This window comes from Hippopotamus amphibius, chromosome 7, assembly GCF_030028045.1.
Source record: "Hippopotamus amphibius kiboko isolate mHipAmp2 chromosome 7, mHipAmp2.hap2, whole genome shotgun sequence".
Taxonomy (NCBI): domain Eukaryota; kingdom Metazoa; phylum Chordata; class Mammalia; order Artiodactyla; family Hippopotamidae; genus Hippopotamus; species Hippopotamus amphibius.
The window spans coordinates 94,912,929-94,932,241 of record NC_080192.1 but is presented as its reverse complement, the minus strand read 5'-3'; the positions used below and the strand labels follow the sequence as shown (position 1 = coordinate 94,932,241).

General features: G+C 44.2%; 2 protein-coding genes across 3 annotated transcripts in view; one reads left to right on the top strand and one right to left on the bottom strand.

Annotated features, from left to right (window-relative positions):
- LOC130856475 (basic salivary proline-rich protein 3-like) overlaps nt 1-14,526 on the bottom strand; it is a 123,074-nt gene extending 108,548 nt beyond the window's left edge. For both annotated transcript variants that reach the window (XM_057740837.1, XM_057740836.1), the window contains exon 1: nt 13,857-14,526. Coding sequence is in view for 1 of the 2 variants with exons in the window: in XM_057740836.1 (XP_057596819.1) it covers nt 13,857-14,298 (442 nt within the window). In the remaining variant the exon portion in view is untranslated. The remainder of the gene's footprint in view (nt 1-13,856) is intronic.
- Nucleotides 13,276-18,725, top strand: LGALSL (galectin like). Its single transcript, XM_057740838.1, has 5 exons — nt 13,276-13,737; nt 14,544-14,615; nt 14,763-14,851; nt 15,526-15,703; nt 17,623-18,725. Exons 1-5 carry the CDS (start codon nt 13,702-13,704, stop codon nt 17,764-17,766), a joined length of 519 nt encoding a protein of 172 aa, XP_057596821.1. The 5' UTR covers nt 13,276-13,701; the 3' UTR covers nt 17,767-18,725.
- Nucleotides 18,726-19,313: the final 588 nt, after the last annotated feature.

The window sequence follows — 19,313 nt, the reverse complement described above, 5'->3', positions numbered from 1 at the left end:
GTACACTGTAATCAAGCAATTTTACCTCTAAGTAGTTAAATACTTTGATCTTTCACAAGACCGCGTCCTGATTTTTCTGGTGAGCATAGCATTCTATGAAACAGATCACTTTTTGATACTGAATTCAGCTCTTGGAAGAGACAAATGTCCTAGAAGTGGATTCTGAATGCAGTGTCCAAAGATTGAATATAGGCACCTCGATGTCCTAAAACAACCCACCTTTTGAGTGTTCCCTAAAATAGGGTTTATTTTCATGGGGTCCCATGCACGATGCCCAGCTGAGAAGTGACCGCAGAAAGGCAAGTCAGAATTGTCAAAGGGTCAGTAGGGAGCATGAAGAATTCCAAAATATCTCTTCTCCCTTCCATCACTCCAATGCCTACCACTCAACAGTGACATTCCACACTTATTTCTGCTTCTGCATTCATAAAGCCTATCACTTTTGGGGAAAACATTCTTCAATTAAAATCCTGAAGTTCAGAAAGAATTTATTTGTCCCCCTGGCCCAAATACAAACCATTTACTCCAGAAAACAACTGAGTTTCTCTGAAACCATGCTCATTTTCAAGAGGATGGCATTAGAAATATACTATGCTTGTGTTCCCTGGTGGCACAGTCGTTAAGAATCCACCTGCTAACGCAGGAGATATGGGTTCAATCCCTGGTCCGGGAAGATCCCACACGCCTCAGAGCAACTAAATCTCTGCTACTAAAGCGAGCTTACCTACAGCCCGTGCTCCACAACAAGAGAAGCCACCGCAATGAGAAACCCATGCACTGCAACAAACAGTAAGTAGCCCCCACTTGCCACAACTAGAGAAAGCCCACGTGCAGCAATGAAGACCCAATGCAGCCAAAAGTAACATACATACATACATACCTAAATAAATAAATAAATAAATAAATAAATAAATAAATAATAAAATAAATCTTAAAAAAAGAAAAGAAATACACTGTGCTCCAGATACACATCCTCCCAATGTGACTCAGTGTAATAGATGAGTTTGACTATCTACTCTAAGCAAGAACTGTACTTGGCATCATGAGTTCCCCCGCAGTTGTAAATCACTTTTTTTTTCCCCTTTGGTTGACCCACAGCTTGCGGGATCTTAGTTCCCTGACCAGGGATTGAACCTGGGCCCATGACAGTGAAAGCACAGAGTCCTACCTACTGGACCGCCAGGGAATTCTCTTGCAGTTGTAAATTACTTTTTAACATCTACAATAAGATGTTTTTGTAGATGTTAAAAAGTAATGAATTGTGAATTTGCTTTGCTTTGTGAATTATTTAAAGCATTGTTATTCTGTGGGCTGTAGAGTAAGTTTCTAAGACGGCTGTATGTATTATGAAAATGGGCAAATTGTGTTGAAATATCCACAACAGAATGCAATAGAGTATGTGATATGGGGAAGAACTTGTTAACATTAAGGGTCAACAATAGCGACGTAATCAGTTCAGCAGCAAGAATGACCTTTACTCAGATCCCAAGCAGAATCCTTTAATCCTTCTGGCTCAGAGGACGCATTTGGTCTGCTGGGAAGTTTACATGTCCTGTTGCTGAATTTTATCCCTGCTGACTATTTTTGCAAAGAGCCCTTACTACCCAGATGTTGTTCCAGCCTTTTGGAACATGTTTTTATACACAAATAAAGATGGTGAGAGGTTAAAACAGAATTTATTGTGTTTAAAGAGGGGATTTCATCAAACTTCAGAAAAAGAATGTGAAACCAGTTAATCCCACTGGAGTGAAAAGTCTTAAGGATAATGGCTTCTATTGCCTGAATTGTTGCAGGCAAAAAGAGAATTGCAGATAGGGAGAAATATGTATTCTACATCATCCAAAATAAAACTTGTCATCCTAGGATTCCTTCCTCACCTAAGCCTGGTCTTTAGCATTAAGAAATTTAATTACGTAATGTGGGAAATGATTTTAAATATCTTTAAAAGATTATGTGGGACTTCCCTGGTGGTCCAGTGGTAAAGAATCCTTCCTGAAATGCAGGGGACACAGGTTCGATTCCTGGTCAGGGAACTAAGATCCCACATGCCGCGGGACCACTAAGCCTGGCTCACCACAACTACTAAAGCTTGCGTGCCTCAACTAGAGAGCCCGCATGTCACAAACTACAGAGCCCATGTGCTCTCACCCATCACAACTACATAGCCCACTCCATAACTAGAGAAGAGAAAAACCGCACACCACTAGAGAGAAGTCCACACACCACAACTAGAGAAGCCCATGTGCCGCAGCTAAGAGCACACGTGCTGCAGATAAGACCCAACACAGCCAAAAATATAAATACATTTTTTTTAAAAAAAAGAATGAATTTATTTTAAAAAAATGATTATGTGTATGTATAATTCCAAAAACAGTGATGGAAAAAATGCTCTGCTGCCACTGGGTTTTCTCTTTCCTCCTTTCTTCTGTCCAAGTCCACACATTTCCCCTCTAGGAGCTGCCTGGACCCCTTTTACCCCCTCCTCTGCCCTCACATTCTTTAGTGTTGGACTGTCTTCCAGACCCTCTGAAGAGTGCTCGGGGCCCGCCCTGCTCACACCTGTTAAACTCTCCTCTCCTTCTTTACCTTCTTCCCAAGATGTCACCTGCTTTTCCTTCAGGCCCTTATCTAACACCTCACTCCTATGACTGCAGAGTGCAGAACTGGTTGGCCCTGCCCTGTATTTTATAGCCTTTCTTCCACCTACTCAACTCTCTTGCCCTAAACTCCAAAGAGGCCCTTCCTTTTTCAGGCCAACATGAGAATTTCAGCACAGGCTACCTTGTACTGAAATTCAAACCCAGTCATTAACCCTCAGCATCTAGTCCAGATTCTTAAATTTTTACAGGCAGGATTTAATATTCAAATGCAGTAGGCAACCCAAAATTATCATTCTTTTGATGTTGTTTTTTAGAAATGCACCAATACCAGGCAAACACACACACACACACACATACACACACACGTACACAACATATTAGAAAGAACTAAATAACAACCAGTACTGTCATTGTTATTATTATTAGGCTATTGTCAACAGTTTCTAGGAAGTAATAGCTAAGACAGCATAGCTGAGCAGTTAAGAACTCTGATGCTGAAGCCACACTGCCTGGGTCAAAGCTCAGCTCTGCTACCTGACCTAGTCTGGCAAGTGAACTAATTTCTCCATGCCTCAGTTTTGTCATCTGTAAAATGGGGCTAACAAAAGGGGCTACCTCCTAAGGTTGTCACAAGGATTAAGAGTTAATATTTGAGCAGACCCAGAGGTGCACTTCAACAGAGAACTTGCTGCCCAGAAGCAGAGAGGATGGGAAGCAGGCAAACTCCAGCTCTCAGCAACCCCAGTGTGCCTCAGCTACACAGCAGCCTTGCCTAAGGCCATGCCCTTCCTGGGGGAGCCCACATTTGGTCCCTGAGCGTAGAAAGGCAGGCCATTTCAGTCCCATGCAGGACACTGACAGGCAACACACACCTCAAGCCCCACCTGGTTCCCAGGCTCCCTGAGCCTGTAGTGCAGTTTGACTTCTTGCTACTTTCTCTGCCTCCTCTTCCAAGGTGTTAATCCCTAATAAGCATCTTACACCCCAAACTCTGTCTCCATCATTGCTTCCAAAGAACTCAATCTGAAACAGCATTTGTCAAGTATCTGAGAGGTACCTGGAGCTTGGTGAACATTCTGTAAGTGCTGGTTAAATAAAATTAAATAAGTAATCGGGAAAGGCAGCACCTTCGTTGCTCACCCCTCTTGGAGAAGATGTTAATGTTCAATGTCAGGTTATTTTAAGGAGCCTAAGAGTCTAATCAGGATGAGGAAGCAACAACACTGCTAACAAAGCTACTGACACTGCTATGCTTGTGCTTTGGGATTTTTTTTTTTCACTATTATCTTGCCTGTACTAGACCTTACCAATTCAACTGCTTATAAGTGACATTTAAAATTTAGGTTCAATAACCTCGCCTAATGTCTAGGATAGATGTATATGTAACCCATATATGGCATCTAGAATCAAGACTTCTCAGCGGTGGGAAGGACATCTCAAGGCACAGTCTTTATCTGTCAACCCAAAGAGGATTGTTCTCAGGCTGTGTAACAGAGGGAAATGAGTGGACTCTGGCCTGGGGACCCTGGAGGCCTCAGCGGCTCTGAGGTTTTATTTCACCTGCATATCTGTGCATTATTCATTAATTCATTCATTTGCTCATTCATTCAATCAATCAAGAATCTTTGCTCCCAGTTTCACCTCACTTCATGAAAAAGAAAGACAAGAGTCTGCTCTCGAGGCTCTTACCCTCTAATGTGGAAAGACCACACCAAGTAATAAACAAGACAATTAAAGATGGAGGTAAGATGTGGAGAAGATGAGGATGCAGTAAAAGAACCCTGGCAGGGGCCTATATTAGGGAAGGTCTCTCACAAAAGGTGGCTTTTGAGTAAAGAATTTAAGAATGAGAAACCAAAAAAGTGCCTGGAGAAGCGCGCTCCAGGCAGGAGGAACAGCAAGTGAAAAGACCCTGAGCAATAAGTACACTCAGCTGTTGGGAGAACCCCAGGGAGGCCAGTTTTGGCTGAACAGTAGTGAGCAAGGGAGAGGAGTACAGTCCTCAAGTGAAGGTGGAGAGAGAGGGCCAAACGCCACAGGGCCTTAAAAGCCAAGGAAAGGAATTGGGGTTTCATCCTAAATACCATGAGAACCCCCCAGGTGATTTTAAGAAGGGTTGATGGTATACCATTTATGTTTTTAGAAAACCATGCTGACGTAACATAAACTCAACATGGAAGAAGGGAGTTGAATTACAGTTTACAAAAGATGTGGTTACTTTCAGATTCCTGGCTGATGTCCTATTTTAGTACTCTAGTAATTTCTAAGGGCTTTTGGGTGAACTGTGGCTGTTTTATGACCTGCTATCAGGGCATTGAGAATAAACCACATTGTAGATTAAAAACCATCACTAGACCTGAAGAAACACTCATCCTGCCCATACTTAGAAATTCCACCCATCCTGTCTTCTCACTAAGCTCATTCCTTCTTATTTCTAATTATAGAGTATCACCTGACATTGGATAATCTATATAAATCATCTAAAGCCAACCTTTAGTTGTAGCTTCTCTAGAATAACTGTTAGCTGTATCACTTTGGATTGAAATGGGATGACACACTTTCTAGCCTGTCCTGGCTATGGCATTAGTCTGTTAACAGTGACTAAAAGAGAAAAGGATGCATACTGGCCTCCTGGAAGACAGCAACTCCTGCCTTCCAGAGAAGGACCACATGTAAATGCAATGTGTTTGTCCGTTTTTAACCTTCTTTTGCAGGCTAAGTGAGAGTCTACTCACTGAAGACAGGCTGCGGAGGAGAAGTGTACCCAGGAGGAGAGCCCAGAGCCAATGGAAGGAGTGGGGAGGTGTCTGGGGCCAGCAATGAAGTGGGGGAGCCTGTCCAGGGGAAGAGCTGAGATTACTCGGGAAAGTGCCCATGATGCTGACGTGTGAAGTGGGCGTAACTGGCTGGGAATCAGTTTGTGTGAGGGAAGGTTCCAGACCAGTGTCAAGGAGAACATCTGTTAGCAGAGAAAGTGTCAAAGGATAGACATTTAATACTTGTATCTCTGCCTTAGTTATCTAAAAAAAAGTATGAGGTTCTTCTATTCTCTTGATGGAGTTTTCATTGGCATTAAAATAAATGGAATAAAAAATAAGCACAGACAGCTCCTTTGCTTCCTCTCCTGAAGTTACTTTTATCTATTCCTGGTATTAAAATGAGGATTGGCTTTTAAGAAAAACTGAAATTCTCCCTCCTTCTCCACTCCACCTGGCCTTACACACACACACACACACACACACACACACACATGCACACACATGCATGCACATACACCAGGAAATCCTGAAAAGTCATGCCTACTACCAACCCCCCCCAGAATTTACAGAGTTCCAATTACTTCTTAAGTTTCAGAGCAACACTGAGCCAACCAAGGCCAAGGTTGTGAATGAATAAAATGTGATAAGTTTAATCAGTGTATATCACCAATTTGAACTTCTGCAATTTAAAACATTTTCTTCAACTCTTCAATTAATCTTTCTCTAAGGGATTAATTAATCATTTGAACAATTCAGGCCTAAAAATCAACATGTACCAATAACTAAATTTAGATAGAAAATGTGCTATCTGATTGGAGGTAGAATGAAACCAGCTTCTGAATTCAAAACACTTTATTTTCTGGGCTATGTTGCCATGTTGGCAGGGGAGCTCTTAGACCCATTCTGAATATTGTCGGATGGAACAGGCAGTGTGCAGGGAGGAATCTACAATATGAGGAAGTAGAGACTCCCTGAAGAAACTCATATGGAAAAGGAGGGCAAGTATTTTAAGTACAAGTACGTGTATGGCTGTTTGGGGCTTTTTTAAGAAGGTAAAAAATGACCATGATGACAACTAAAACAGAGCCCAGCTCAATAGAGAATTGTTAAATAAATAAACGAAGTCTGTTTTCTCTGAATCTCTTTGGTTAGTCCAATTTGGATGCCAAGTTTAAATTCCCAGGTCCCTTCTGGCTGGCGGTTCGTTCAGAAGCTGTCTGTGTTAATCCCTCCTCTGTGTGGTTCACCTTGTAAGAAATCTAGACATCTGTGTCACCCAAACACATTTCCTCTAAAAATCAAATGACCACCTGGCAGCCTGCCTCCTGAGTTTTCCTGCCCATTAGTCAAGATTTCCAGCCGACTGTTAAATCTGAATCTTCGTCTCCTTCCACGCAGCCAAGCCACACAAGTTTCCGTGAAACTACCAAACTAAGAAACCCTTCATGCCGCTTGACAACAAGAAAATAAAATCACAGAGGCAATAAAAAGGAGGACTATAAACCAGCAGATGAAAACAGAAACATCCAGCATGATGAGAGGAGTGAAATGAGGCCCTGGGCTCCGCCCCGCAGGCCTGTCACATTCCTTACTGGTACAAGGCTGACTGAGCACAGATCAGCCTCTTGGAGTTGCTGAAAGGTAAGGCTGGAGAGGAGGCACAGAAGCACATCCTTGGCTCTCAGTCCCGGCGCAAAGCTCTGTATCTTAAAATATCTTTCATTCATGCTGCCAGTTCCAAAGGTTGGAAGCAGCGTTCTCTGTTTCTTTCTGGGTGAGGGCTCTTGTTACTTTTCACAGGAGTAAGCCTGCTCAAGGTGCATTCCTGCGACATCCCAGACATGATAAAGGGCCCACAGTGACATCCCCAGGGTAGGAAGCAGTGCATACTTTTGCAGCCCTGAACCCCTCCTGGGAAATGGGCTCATTATTACCCTTTTCAGTCTGGAGGTTTTCTGAAATCAATCCTTCCTGCGCTAAGTAATTAAAACACAAGCAGGAGGCTGGTTCTAGTTTCCTCATAAATAAACTGAAAATAATGAAATGTTAGCCAGTGGCATTGACTGCCAAGTTTTATGGCTGTCCCCTAATTACATGGGTACAATACAAATTTTTGTGTGTGTCTAAAATAATTATTTGTTAACTGTGACCACAGTTCCTAGAATAATTAAGAACTTTAATCATGTATTGAAATACAGAAAAATAGCTTGATAAATGTTTGCTCCTATCTTACTAGGTAAACAAAAGAATGCTGAGTTTGTGTATTTTCTGCCTACGTGAATATTTATCCTGAGCAGAGACTGGCCTGACTAAAACAATTATGGAGGGTTGAAAGCCTGACCAGCCTGCAAAATTCCTCAGAGTGGGCTGCAGCCACCCTTAGGGATCTGGGGCAGGGAGGGAATCAAGCCATACGATGAACAGGGTGAACATTTAGATGCTTCAGTTTTGCTGTATTTATGGGTGTGGGGAGAACATTATGTTTATATCAAAAATAAACATGGTGATATTGTGGAACAGAGTATAGAAGTCACACAAATTTCTCAATATTACAGACATTTTGAGATGGCAGTTACATCCACAGGGGTCCTCACGGGTCCTCCTTCATTGTAGGGGTTCTTTGCGGAACCATTTGTAAAGTGCTCCCACAATAGCAGGAAGCAATGACTTGCCAAATAAAAAGGGAAATGTTTCTGATGTGCAAGCGTCTACTCCAGGTTAAATTTCATATCCTATATATAATAGGAATCTTAAAGCGCCTTTTAGATAACTGGTTCTCAACCAGGGGCAAGTTTGCCCCACCCCACTCAGGGACATTTGACATTTGTCAATGTCTGAGGAATTTTTGGTTGTCACCACTTGGTTGGGGGGGGGGGTGCCACCGGCATGTAGTGCTCAACATTCTGTAATGCACAGGACAGCCCCCCCCACTACAAAGAATTCCTCAGCCTAAACTGTCAATAGCGCTGAGGGTGAGAAACCCTGCTGCCGCCAATGTGTATATATACACAGAAAACAAGTGGTCTGAAGGTCAAAGTCAGGCCTAGGGGATCAGGGTCCCCAGTCACAGTGTAAAGGAAGAAGGTACATATGTACTCAGACCAGGGCAGGAGACAAAACCAGCCTTTGGGATCAGAGATTCAGCTGGTGACCAGACCAGGTAGAGGAGTGCGTTTAGAATTTGGGCCATGAACAGAGCTGCTGTGCAGTCTTTGCAGACTTGCTTTGGTGGGACTGTAGAAGGAGCTGCCATGCATAAGGTCAGAGATATACCAGGTCCTCCAGAAAGCTGCCTTAATCCCCCCAATGGGAGTGACTCTCCCCACTCAGTACTCAGGCTGTAGCTCTGAGGCCTTTATTATCTTACCAGCTACATTCTACACTGGTCCCCAGAGTGAGCTGTGAGCCCCTGTAGGACAAGGCCTGTGCATTTTCAAATATCTCTTCTTGGTCCACAGTATCACAGCGCCTAGCAATGCTCATAAAATGGTTGCTGAATTGACGTCAATGCTATGTTCTCCCCCCAGTATTAGAAATTCTGCATGCCTACATTTGAATAAAACACATTAAATGGGAAAGAAAGAAGGACGTGATCTACCATTTTCATTTGGGAAGATCATTTAACAAAGTCTGTCTTCAAAGACCTGCATATATTTTTTCAATGCTAATCATCTGTTTGACTACCTCCCCCACCTTCTTTAGCCTTTTTAGTAGTTTCTAGCAATAATGCATTTCACCGTTGCAGTTCATAAAAGGGTCACAATCTTGATTAATGTTTTTTAGACAAAAATGCCCATAATCAGAGCCCAGAGCAAAGTTTGCCTGTCCTTCTCTATACAACTTTTTTAAAAATTCAAGCTCTAGGGCTTCCCAGGTGGCACAGTGGTTGAGAATCCGCCTGCCAATGCAGGGGACAGGGGTTCGATCCCTGCTCCAGGAAGATCCCACATGCCGCGGAGCAACTAAGCCCGTACGCCACAGCTATTGGGCCTGTGCTTTAGAGCCCATGAGCCACAACTATTGAGCCCATGTGCTGCAACTACTGAAGTCCATGCGCCTAGAGCCCGTGCTCCACAACAAGAGAAGCCATGGCAGTGAGGAGCCCGCACACCACAACGAAGAGTAGCCCCCACTCACCGCAACTGAAAAAAAAGAAAGCCCGCGCACAGCAAAAAAGACCCAACACAGCCAGTAAAATAAATAAATTTATTTTAAAAAAAATTCAAGCTCTATAATTAATTTATTTGCTAATGAGTTTCCCTGTAAGGGGTAGTTTGACTCTGCTCAGCTTTAATTATAACAAAAAATTCGTTTAGGCTTTCTCCCTGCTCTCCACATTCAAAATGAACTATTCTATAGAATGACTGAGAAAGCACCAAGCATTTTTGGAATAAAAGGCAATTTTCCAGGTTAAAATGTTCTGGGCAGGCTCAGTACCTTCCTGTTCTTTATATTCCTAAAATGTAAGAAATGTAAGACCTCATCTCAAGCAATCCAAATATCTTCAACTCCACTTACAATGTAAGTCAAAGGGTTATTCTTCACCCTACAAAACCACTTATTGAAAGATTCAAACCAAGATTATTTTCATTTAGCAGCACCCACTCTCAAACCATTTAAATTTAGATGGTATTTTCACAGCTTTTCAGGAACCAGAAGAACTAAGAGCTAAGAAGAAATGATGAATGAGCCCAACCTCTTAATTTTGTGGTGAGGAAACTGAGGCTTAGAAGTTGATTTGAACTCTCAGAGATAAATAATGACAACGGCTAGGACTTATCAAGGGCCCACAGCTTCTCATAGCTTCATCTTTCTCACCGTTGTCTAAGCCACCATTATATCTTGCTTGGATTGCCGCAGGAGCCTCCTAAGTCTTGCTTCTACCCTCTTACACACTGCCCTCCTCACAGAGACCACTCCACACAGCAGCCAGAGGGATGTATCCACAACAGTAGGCAAGCTATGTCATTCCTTTGCTCAGGAACCTCCCCCCTCTCCCAAGGAAAAACCAATCTTCACACGGTCTACATGACCTATTCCATTTCTAAGTACTTATCTACTCCACCGATGCACCCCAGCTGCACCCAACGCTTTCTTCCTTTACTCCACCCTGGGGACTTTGCCCTTGCAGTTCCCTCTGCCAGCAACCTCTTCTTCCAGACTTTCAAATGCCTCCCGCCTCCTTCTCTCCCTTTAGGAGTCCTCGAACTTACTCTGCCATAGGTGGCTTCACTGATTACACTGTAAACAGCATCGTCCCACCTCCTACCTCTCTCTTTCACCTTACTTGCTTTACTATTTTTTTCTAATACTTTTACCACCTGACATGTTATATATTTACTTGTTTATTAACTGCCTTTCAACATTAGAGTGTAAGATCAACAAAAAAATCCCCACTGAGGTTCCTTAAAAAACTAAAAATAGAGTTTCCATATGATCCAGCAATCCCACTCCTGAGCACATACCTGGAAAAGATGAAAACTCTAATTTGAAAAGATATGTGCACCCCAATGTTCATAGTAGCACTATTTACAATAGCCAATACACAGAAGCAACCTAAATGTCTATCAACCGATAAATGAATAAAGAAGATGTGTTATGTACATACAATGGAATATTACTCAACCATAAAAAAGGAATGAAATAAGCCACTTGCAGTAACATGGATGGACCTAGAGATGATCATACTAAGTGAAGTAAGTCAGACAAAGACAAATATCACAATATCACTTATCTGCAGAATCTAAGAAAAAGATACAAATGAACTTATTTACAATACAGAAATAGAAAACAAATTTATGGTTACCAAAGGGGAAAGGGGTGGGGAGGGGTAAATTAGGAGTTTTGGATTAACAGATACACAATACTATATATAAAATAGAGAACAACAAGGTCCTTCTGAGAGTTTGGTATAGGGAAAACTCATTGAAGTATTTTTTGTCATTAGCTAAGCTAAGAGTGACACAATACATCATGGTGGTTAAAGAGCTTGTGCCATAGGTTCAAATCCTGGCTCTACAACTGACTTGCTGGGTGATCTTGGACAAGTTACTAAACTTCTCTGTGCCTCAGTTTCTTCATCTGTGAACCAGAGGATGACAATAGCGCCTAACTTGTGTTACTGGGAAGATTAGGTACATTGGTTCCTGTACCTTCCTTAGAATAGTTCCTGGCAGAGGGAACGATATTCAATAACTTGTAATAACCTAAAATGGAAAAGAATCTGAAAAAGAATGGCTGAATCACTTTGCCGTACACCTGATACTAACACAACATTGTAAGTCAACTATATTTCAATTTAAAAAAACAATTTTAAACTAATAATAAAGTAGAACCACAAAACAAAGCCCCCACTGGATTCCCCAGTGCCTGGCACACGGCAGGCCCTCGGGATGTTCGTAGATTTGAAGAGTTAAGTGCTTACTATGTGCCAGGTACTATTCTAAGGAAGGTACAGGAACCAATGTACCTAATCTTCCCAGTAACACAAGTTAGGTGCTATCATCATCCTCACTGTCACCTCTGGTTCACAGATGAAGAAACTGAGGCACAGAGAAGTTTAGTAACTTGTCCAAGATCGCCCAGCAAGTCAATTGTAGAGCCAGGATTTGAACCTATGGCACAAGCTCTTTAACCACCATGATGTATTGTGTCACTCTTAGCTTAGCTAATGACAAAAAAAATACTTCAATGAGTTTTCCCTATACCAAACTCTCAGAAATTGAGATATATCAAAGTGTGCTTTCGAACTCTCAGTTGTTTCCTATGACTGCCTAACATTTTAAAATAATCAACAAGGTATGATTTTGAGCTAAGACTGGTAAACAAGAGCAAAAATGTGAGCCACAATTGTGCTGCACATCAGCCTCAAGTTCAGAGCACACAAAGGATATGACTTTGGCTTACAGGCGTGTGCAGGTAATTCTCCCTACTCGACTGAGATTATCATGATTAGCTCTGGTCCATAAAAGGAAAGCTAAGACACAAAAGCCTCAGTGATGTTCCAGGCCACGGAGCCAGCAACAGTGGCAGGAAGGGAGCCTCTGAAGGCCCTCTGGGACTGCAGCAGGTCACACATGCTCCCTGCTTATTAGTATAAAACACCGGGGTGATTCACACAATGGAATGTTTAAGCCAAGATGTCACCTAATAAAGGGTATGTTGATACAGCTTTATCTGAGAAGTTACATAATCGTCCTAATGGGGAAACGCCATAAAGGAATTTGTGCCTTGGAATAAAGAGAGGTGTACCCCCTTGGAATTACTCCGCAATGGATATCAGGAGATTTTCAGTGAGAAATTCACTAACCTAGACAGGTGACTTGTAAAAAAAACGGCCCAGTGAAGGCTTTCTGAGAGCAGTCACTGTGCCCAATTCAATTTGGTAAGACTTAACCAAATCCCTGCCTGAGAGAGCCTCCAGGGACCCCCAGACTTGCCCATCTTTCCACAGGAGAGGGAGGTCTGTCCTGTACCTAATCTCTTGGAATATAAAAGTCCCTACTGTGAGTCCTCTCTGCCTCTTGCTTTCAGGTTAAATATTCATTTATGCAAGCCTAGAGACCTTTCGTTATTTTTCTACCCTAGAAAGCCGAATGAATCTCTCCTCGCACTTTGTTGGAATCCTCTGCAAGAAATCTCGAGCTCTGGAATACTACCTCCACCTCCAATCTTCCCTTGACCTCGGCCTCCACTGCCCCACCTGCCTTAAGACGCAAGCAGAGGAGTGGGGTGGCTGGAGGGGAAGGGCGGGGATGTCACAAGCACCTGTCACCTGGCAGGCCCCCCAGCCCCACCCCCTGCCGCCAGAGGCGACCGGGCGCCCGCCCTCGCGCACGCCCCGACCCTGGCAGGCCAGCCTCTCCTGCCCCGGCCTCCTGCCGCCGTCCAATGGCCGAGGGGCAGGGCAAGCTGAGCAAGCCGCGGCAGTCCCGCCGGGCCCCCGCCCTGCTCCCGGTTCCCGAGCCGGGCTCCGGCGGCCTTTAAATGCCGCCCAGGGCCAGCACGGCGCGGCCCTCGCCACCTTTTTCCCCGGGCTGCTGCAGCGGCACCCCGAGGAAGGAAGCAGCCTCCGCTCGGCAGCGCGGTCCGGGCCGCGGCGGCCACCTCCGACCTCGGGGCGCGCGCCGCCTCCCCCTCCCCCCTGCCCCGCCGGCCGGGTCGGCGCCGGGCTCCCGGGAGTGCGCGCGCGCGCGCCCGCGTGTGTGCGCGCGCCCGCACTAGCCTCGGACCCGCGCCCCCGCCCGGCGCAGGACCGCCCCGGGATCCCCGCCCGCGCGCCGTGTCCCTCGTCCCCCGCCGCCCGACCGCCAGCCGCGCGCCCCACCGCGCCGCGCGAGAAGATGGCGGGGTCGGTGGCCGACAGCGACGCAGCGGTGGTGAGTGCGGCGGGCGCACGCGGGGCGCCCCCTTCCCGCGGCCCGCGCGGGTCCTCCGCCGGCTCCGGCTCGGCCGAGGCCCAGCCGCGCGCCCCCGGCGTGAGAAGGCGCCCCGGTACCTGGTAGCGGGAGCCCGCGGTGCGCGGCCGGCGTGGGGGGCCCGGAGGGGTGCCCTGGCGGGAGGGCCGCTGGCTGAGGGGGGGTGTTGGGGGCGGCCCTTGGCAGGGGGGCGGCGGTGACCGGCAGCCCCCTCCGCGCCGTGCAGCCGCTGGCCAGGTGTGTGCACGTTGCACGTGTGAGTGTGCGCGCGTGTGTGTCCGGCGCGCGCGCCCGCGTCTGCCGCCCTCCCCCCCCAGCCTCCCCAAGATGTCCCGGGGATTCCCCCTTGGAAATGGGTCCGCGCTGGGGGCTCCAGAGAGTAGTTGAGCGCGGCCGCTGCGCTCCAGCCACGTCCCCGAGGACAGGCCTGGGCGACCGCGGTTCCGTGGGCGTTTGCGGTTGTAGAGGGGCCCGCCCTCCACCGGCGCGGGGTCTGGATCCCCATTGTGGCTTGACCTTCATTTTGATCTAGATCTGAAGGATCTGGGGATCATCAGAGGCTTAGCTACCTGGTAGAAAGGACGGTTTTTGTTCCCGGGGGTTATGCGACTATTCAGTGGACTGGGAGGTGGCAGCCTTTGCAGAGGCTGCCTGTGCTCTATGGAGGGCTGCTGGATGCCTCCAAATTTGTGTAGGTTCTTCCCCGCTCCCCCTAACACCCCCTCCAAAAGCTTCTGGAAAGCCAATCTGTGTGCTTCTACTTTTAGAAACTAGATGATGGGCATTTAAACAACTCCTTGGGCTCTCCAGTTCAAGCCGACGTGTACTTCCCACGACTGGTAAATGATTTTGTTCCATGCTCTGTGTCTGCCTTTACCCTCTTCTTTCTAACTGCATTTTCTAATGGGTCAGGTCTTAAGGATCTGAGGGCTTGGCTCTTCCCTAACAGGCTGTGAACTTTCTGTTTCTCCTCTCATCCTTTGCAGATCGTGCCATTTTGTGGGCACATTAAAGGTGGCATGAGACCAGGCAAGAAGGTGTTAGTCATGGGCATCGTAGACCTCAACCCCGAGAGGTAAGGCAGAGCCCTTGCCACCGAGACCTGTCAGGCAGTTACCAGGTCCTGCCCACTCCTGTTGTGGTTTACTGCTTCTCCGCTTCCGACCCTTGTGGCCAGTGTTGCTAGTTTGAAGTGCCAAGAAAGTACTAGGTTCCCATGAAAGGAATGTGTATGAATCCCAGCCATCATTTCTCTAGACAGCTATTTATATCAGAGATTATAAATATAGACCCACATCATTTTCTCTTTGACCCTTAGGGAGGCTGAAGGATTTTTTTTTTTTTTTTTATGTTTTTCAAACATGGTGTTTGGAATAAAAACTATCAATATCAATGAGAACCAAACTTGACAAGATATTGTTTCCCCTGATCAATTTATGGGGCTGTTTTTGAGTCTTCTGACATGTGTCGATTAAGACACAGATGTGTGGGTAGTTTGGGGTATCTGAAATGTCTACAGTTAGTTATTTTCATCTTCACTGAAGTTTTCACCAGGGCCTCCTCTGGGTAACAAAATAAACTGGTTTGATTGTAATCCTGCTTCTCCATAGTCTAACTGCCCCCCTCCCCCCATTGAAGAATAGTGGCAGGTTAAAAGCTATCAAATCCAGAGAAGGAGGAAATGGGAGTCTGGGTCGTTGTTAAAGCTTGTTTTGCTCAACTGTGAATAAAAGATGATTTTCTTTTCAGCTTTGCCATCAGCTTGACCTGTGGTGATTCGGAAGATCCTCCTGCCGATGTGGCAATTGAACTCAAAGCTGTGTTCACAGATCGGCAGCTACTCAGAAATTCTTGTATATCTGGGGAAAGAGGTGAAGAACAGTCAGCGATCCCTTACTTCCCATTCATCCCAGACCAGCCATTCAGGGTGAGTACCTCGAGTGCTTCAGCTCCAACCGCTGGCAGGATGGTGATGTTCTCATCTAGGATGTGCCAAGAACACTTCAACTAGCCAGAATTTTTGCATGTCCAGGAAATTTGTCACCTGATGGTGAAAAAAAGAGAAACAATCAAAAGAGCTCTGTTTGCCAATATGAATTAATAATTATTAGTAGCTCTTGGCTCTATTTAGCCAGTACATGTAAGTAAACCCATATTTACATATCTAGCTTGTTAAAAATAAATACTTCTCTACGTAATATTTAACATAGTACCAGGCATATAATAGACACCTGTCCCAAAGTATCTGTTTGTTTAATAAATAATAATAAGTATCTAGAGCTTTCCTCATTTTTTTCTCAACCTTTAAGTAGCACCAAACCATATCAGTATGTCGTTTTTTAAGAGTATAGTGATTATCATTTTATTTTCTCTTGTTCCCTTTGCTAATAAGGGCTAGTCATGTCCTTGTTTCCCTCTCTGGATTAAGTAGCCTCAGTCTGTTTCATTGCACAGGCTGTGTGGCTGACAGATTCCTTCCCTTGGGCCTGGATGAGTATAGGTTTGCTCCCCACTATCTATTGGGCAGGAAGTATAGCCCAAACTTCCATTCCAATCAAACAGCATTAGCAGCACCTTCCTCTATGAAGGGCAATGTCAAGTAAGAGATGCAAGTCAGTAATGTGTTAGGAAAGAATTTACCGACATGTCAGACCTAGTGATGAAGTGTCTGCATTACACCTTGTTAACATACATCACAACAGTGACAACCCAGTGAAAAGCTCCCTGTTGCATATACACCTAACAAAGCAGAACTACTCTTAACCTGTTGCTCCTCATCTAGAAATTTACAAGGGCCATGTGAATAAGTCATAATTTTTCTTCCCATCTTACAGTCTGAGGGGAAAACAAGAATCCATGATTCTCACATCATTGATAGAATAGAGCCTAGGAAGGCATCCCTACCCTTCTCTAGAATGGTAATGACCCTGAGACTCCCCTGAACTGTGACAGTTTCCTGATGGTGAATGTTAATGCAGAGCTCAGGAGTGTGAGTAACCAAAGCTTCTGCCAAGAGGAATCATGCTCCCCAACAACAAAACTGAAATGAAATCAGCCCTTCTTGGTGATATAATTTTAGTAATAATATGAATTAAATGTGACTAATATCACATATGGAGTCTCTCCTTGCATGATGAATACCAATGCTTTTAATAAATACATAGCACAGAACCAGTGATTAAACTCTATGGTGAATTACTTATGTTAAAAAAAAGAGGAAGAAAAGGCTTTTACCATATAGAATCAGTATTTCTGTTTGGCTTTACAAAGCCTTGTTAATTACACATCCTTGGTCCAATGGTAATTACTGTGTAACCTTCTCTCTGCTTAGTGTTTACCCTGTTTGGGTATCTAGACTATTATTACATGTTACTAATGGGTACCAGTTCTGCCTTGTGAGAGGCTTCTCTGAAGGGGGGATAGAATTGTTCAGGGGATGAGGATGGAGGCATTAAGTGCCATATAAATAAATCGCTGCCATTTTACACTTTCTGGCATGCAAGGAGAAGGGAGAAATAGGAAAGCAATTTTAAATCTTTTAAGGATATTGAATAGTGTAGAGCAGTGCTTCACAAAGTGTGTGCCTTATTCCAGCAACCAGCATCATCTTGGAACTTGGTGGAAAAGCACATTCTTAGACCTTCCTAGACCTACTCAGTGGAAAAACTGGGGGATGGAGCCCAGCAGTCTGTGTTCTGACACACCTTATATATGATCTCAGTGCCCTCTAATGTTTGAGAACCACTGAAGATGTTGCCTTTCTCTAAAATGAAGTGTTGTTTGTTCATTTTCCCCAGCAGGGTTCACTGAAATTATGAACTGAGGTTATTATTTTGTTTCTTCCAGGTGGAAATCCTTTGTGAGCACCCACGTTTCAGAGTGTTTGTGGATGGACACCAACTTTTTGATTTTTATCACCGCATTCAAACGTTATCTGCAATCGACACCATAAAGATAAACGGGGACCTCCAGATCACCAAGCTTGGCTGATGTTGTTTAAACCACGTCTGTTTCACATAGCATCAGGTGCCACAACTATCTGACTATTGGTCTGGAAGAAGTGTCCTAGCAAGATCTGAGACTTAAAAAGAAAACAAAAACGAAAAGGCAGACTTCACCGTATCTTCCTTCTGTGCAGTTTAAATCCAAAATGTCTTCAACGGTGGTTTGCCCTTAGGAAGCTGTCGGAACAAAGACACCGAGCCATTTTTCCCAGAACAAAGTAATACACTTAGCTGGATTTTATTCAGACTAAACTGAAATGGATTTGTGATTTGGTAGTAAGTTATTCATCTTTTCAAAGCAAAGTGATGTTTAGAACAAAAGTGCTAAAGACTTAAAACAACAACAACAAAGACGGTACACAGAAATCCACTCATTTCTGCACTGAAGTGGAATCGTGTAGCACAACCGACATTTTAGTCAGGGTATTTAACATAGAATGTAGGTTGTTCGAGGTTTTGTTTTTGTTTTTGTTTTTTTTTCTTTTTTGCACAGCATAATGTTAATTCAGATTTTTAAAGCTTTCTTGTAGTTATTTATTTCTACTCAGTGTATGTGTTAGAGAATGATTAATGTCTCAAGAACAGCAAGTTATGAACTTTTGAATGTATAATTATCTTAAGTCTAAGGGGGGCAATTACCTATTACAATCATGAAGAAGGTGAATTTGTACCTGAAAGAGTTGAGTCTTATCCTCCATACCCCTAAACGTAGGATCTCGATATAAATTGCTGTAAGTGCTTTTGGGAAAATTTTGCAACATTTCGATAAGACTGCTTTTCAAGTTATTGATGGTGATTTACATTGCTTTTTCTTCTTACTGTGAATTAGCACAGTATTGGCTTCCTTAAGACTAATTAACTATTTTTCCCTAGATCTACGTAATAGCTCATTTAGTTGTTATTAAGCTACCTGAAAACACGTAAGAGGTGATTGCATAGACAATTTTTAAATGACTATTATATAAACTTTTAAAGTATAGTATGAAAATGATTCTGGAATGCAACGGAAAGCAGAAGCAAATAGGCCCCAAATAACTTACTTGGAAATAATTTATATCAACTTAAGCTGTTAGCTCATTGTATCACTTATTATGTGACCCTCACCGATATCCCTAAGCACTGCCTTTGGAGCTTCAGAGTAGAGGATGCTTCCTACTGTGTTGGCTCTACTGAGATATTAGGATAAGACAGAATCCAAATTAGGAGATGATCCAGTTAGTTTATCTGAAAAGTTAACTCCCAGGACTCTAGATCTTTGAGTCCAGCCAATAGTGTGAATGCTTCCAATTAAGCTTTAGGCATTTCCCTGTACTTGTGGAACTCATTAGACAGCAGGGAGTCTCCAGGAGAAGCCTGCAGTGATACAGATGTCACTGCAAGGCAAGGGATGGTTGGAGTCCTGGGTGCTGGATTTCACAAACTGCATTGGCCCTGGAGAGAAGGACCCTTTGCATTGCTTTGGTCAGCTAGTGGGGGAAAGATGGGGTGCTGGGATGGGGGTGTATTTATATATAATTTAGGTTTTGTTTGTAC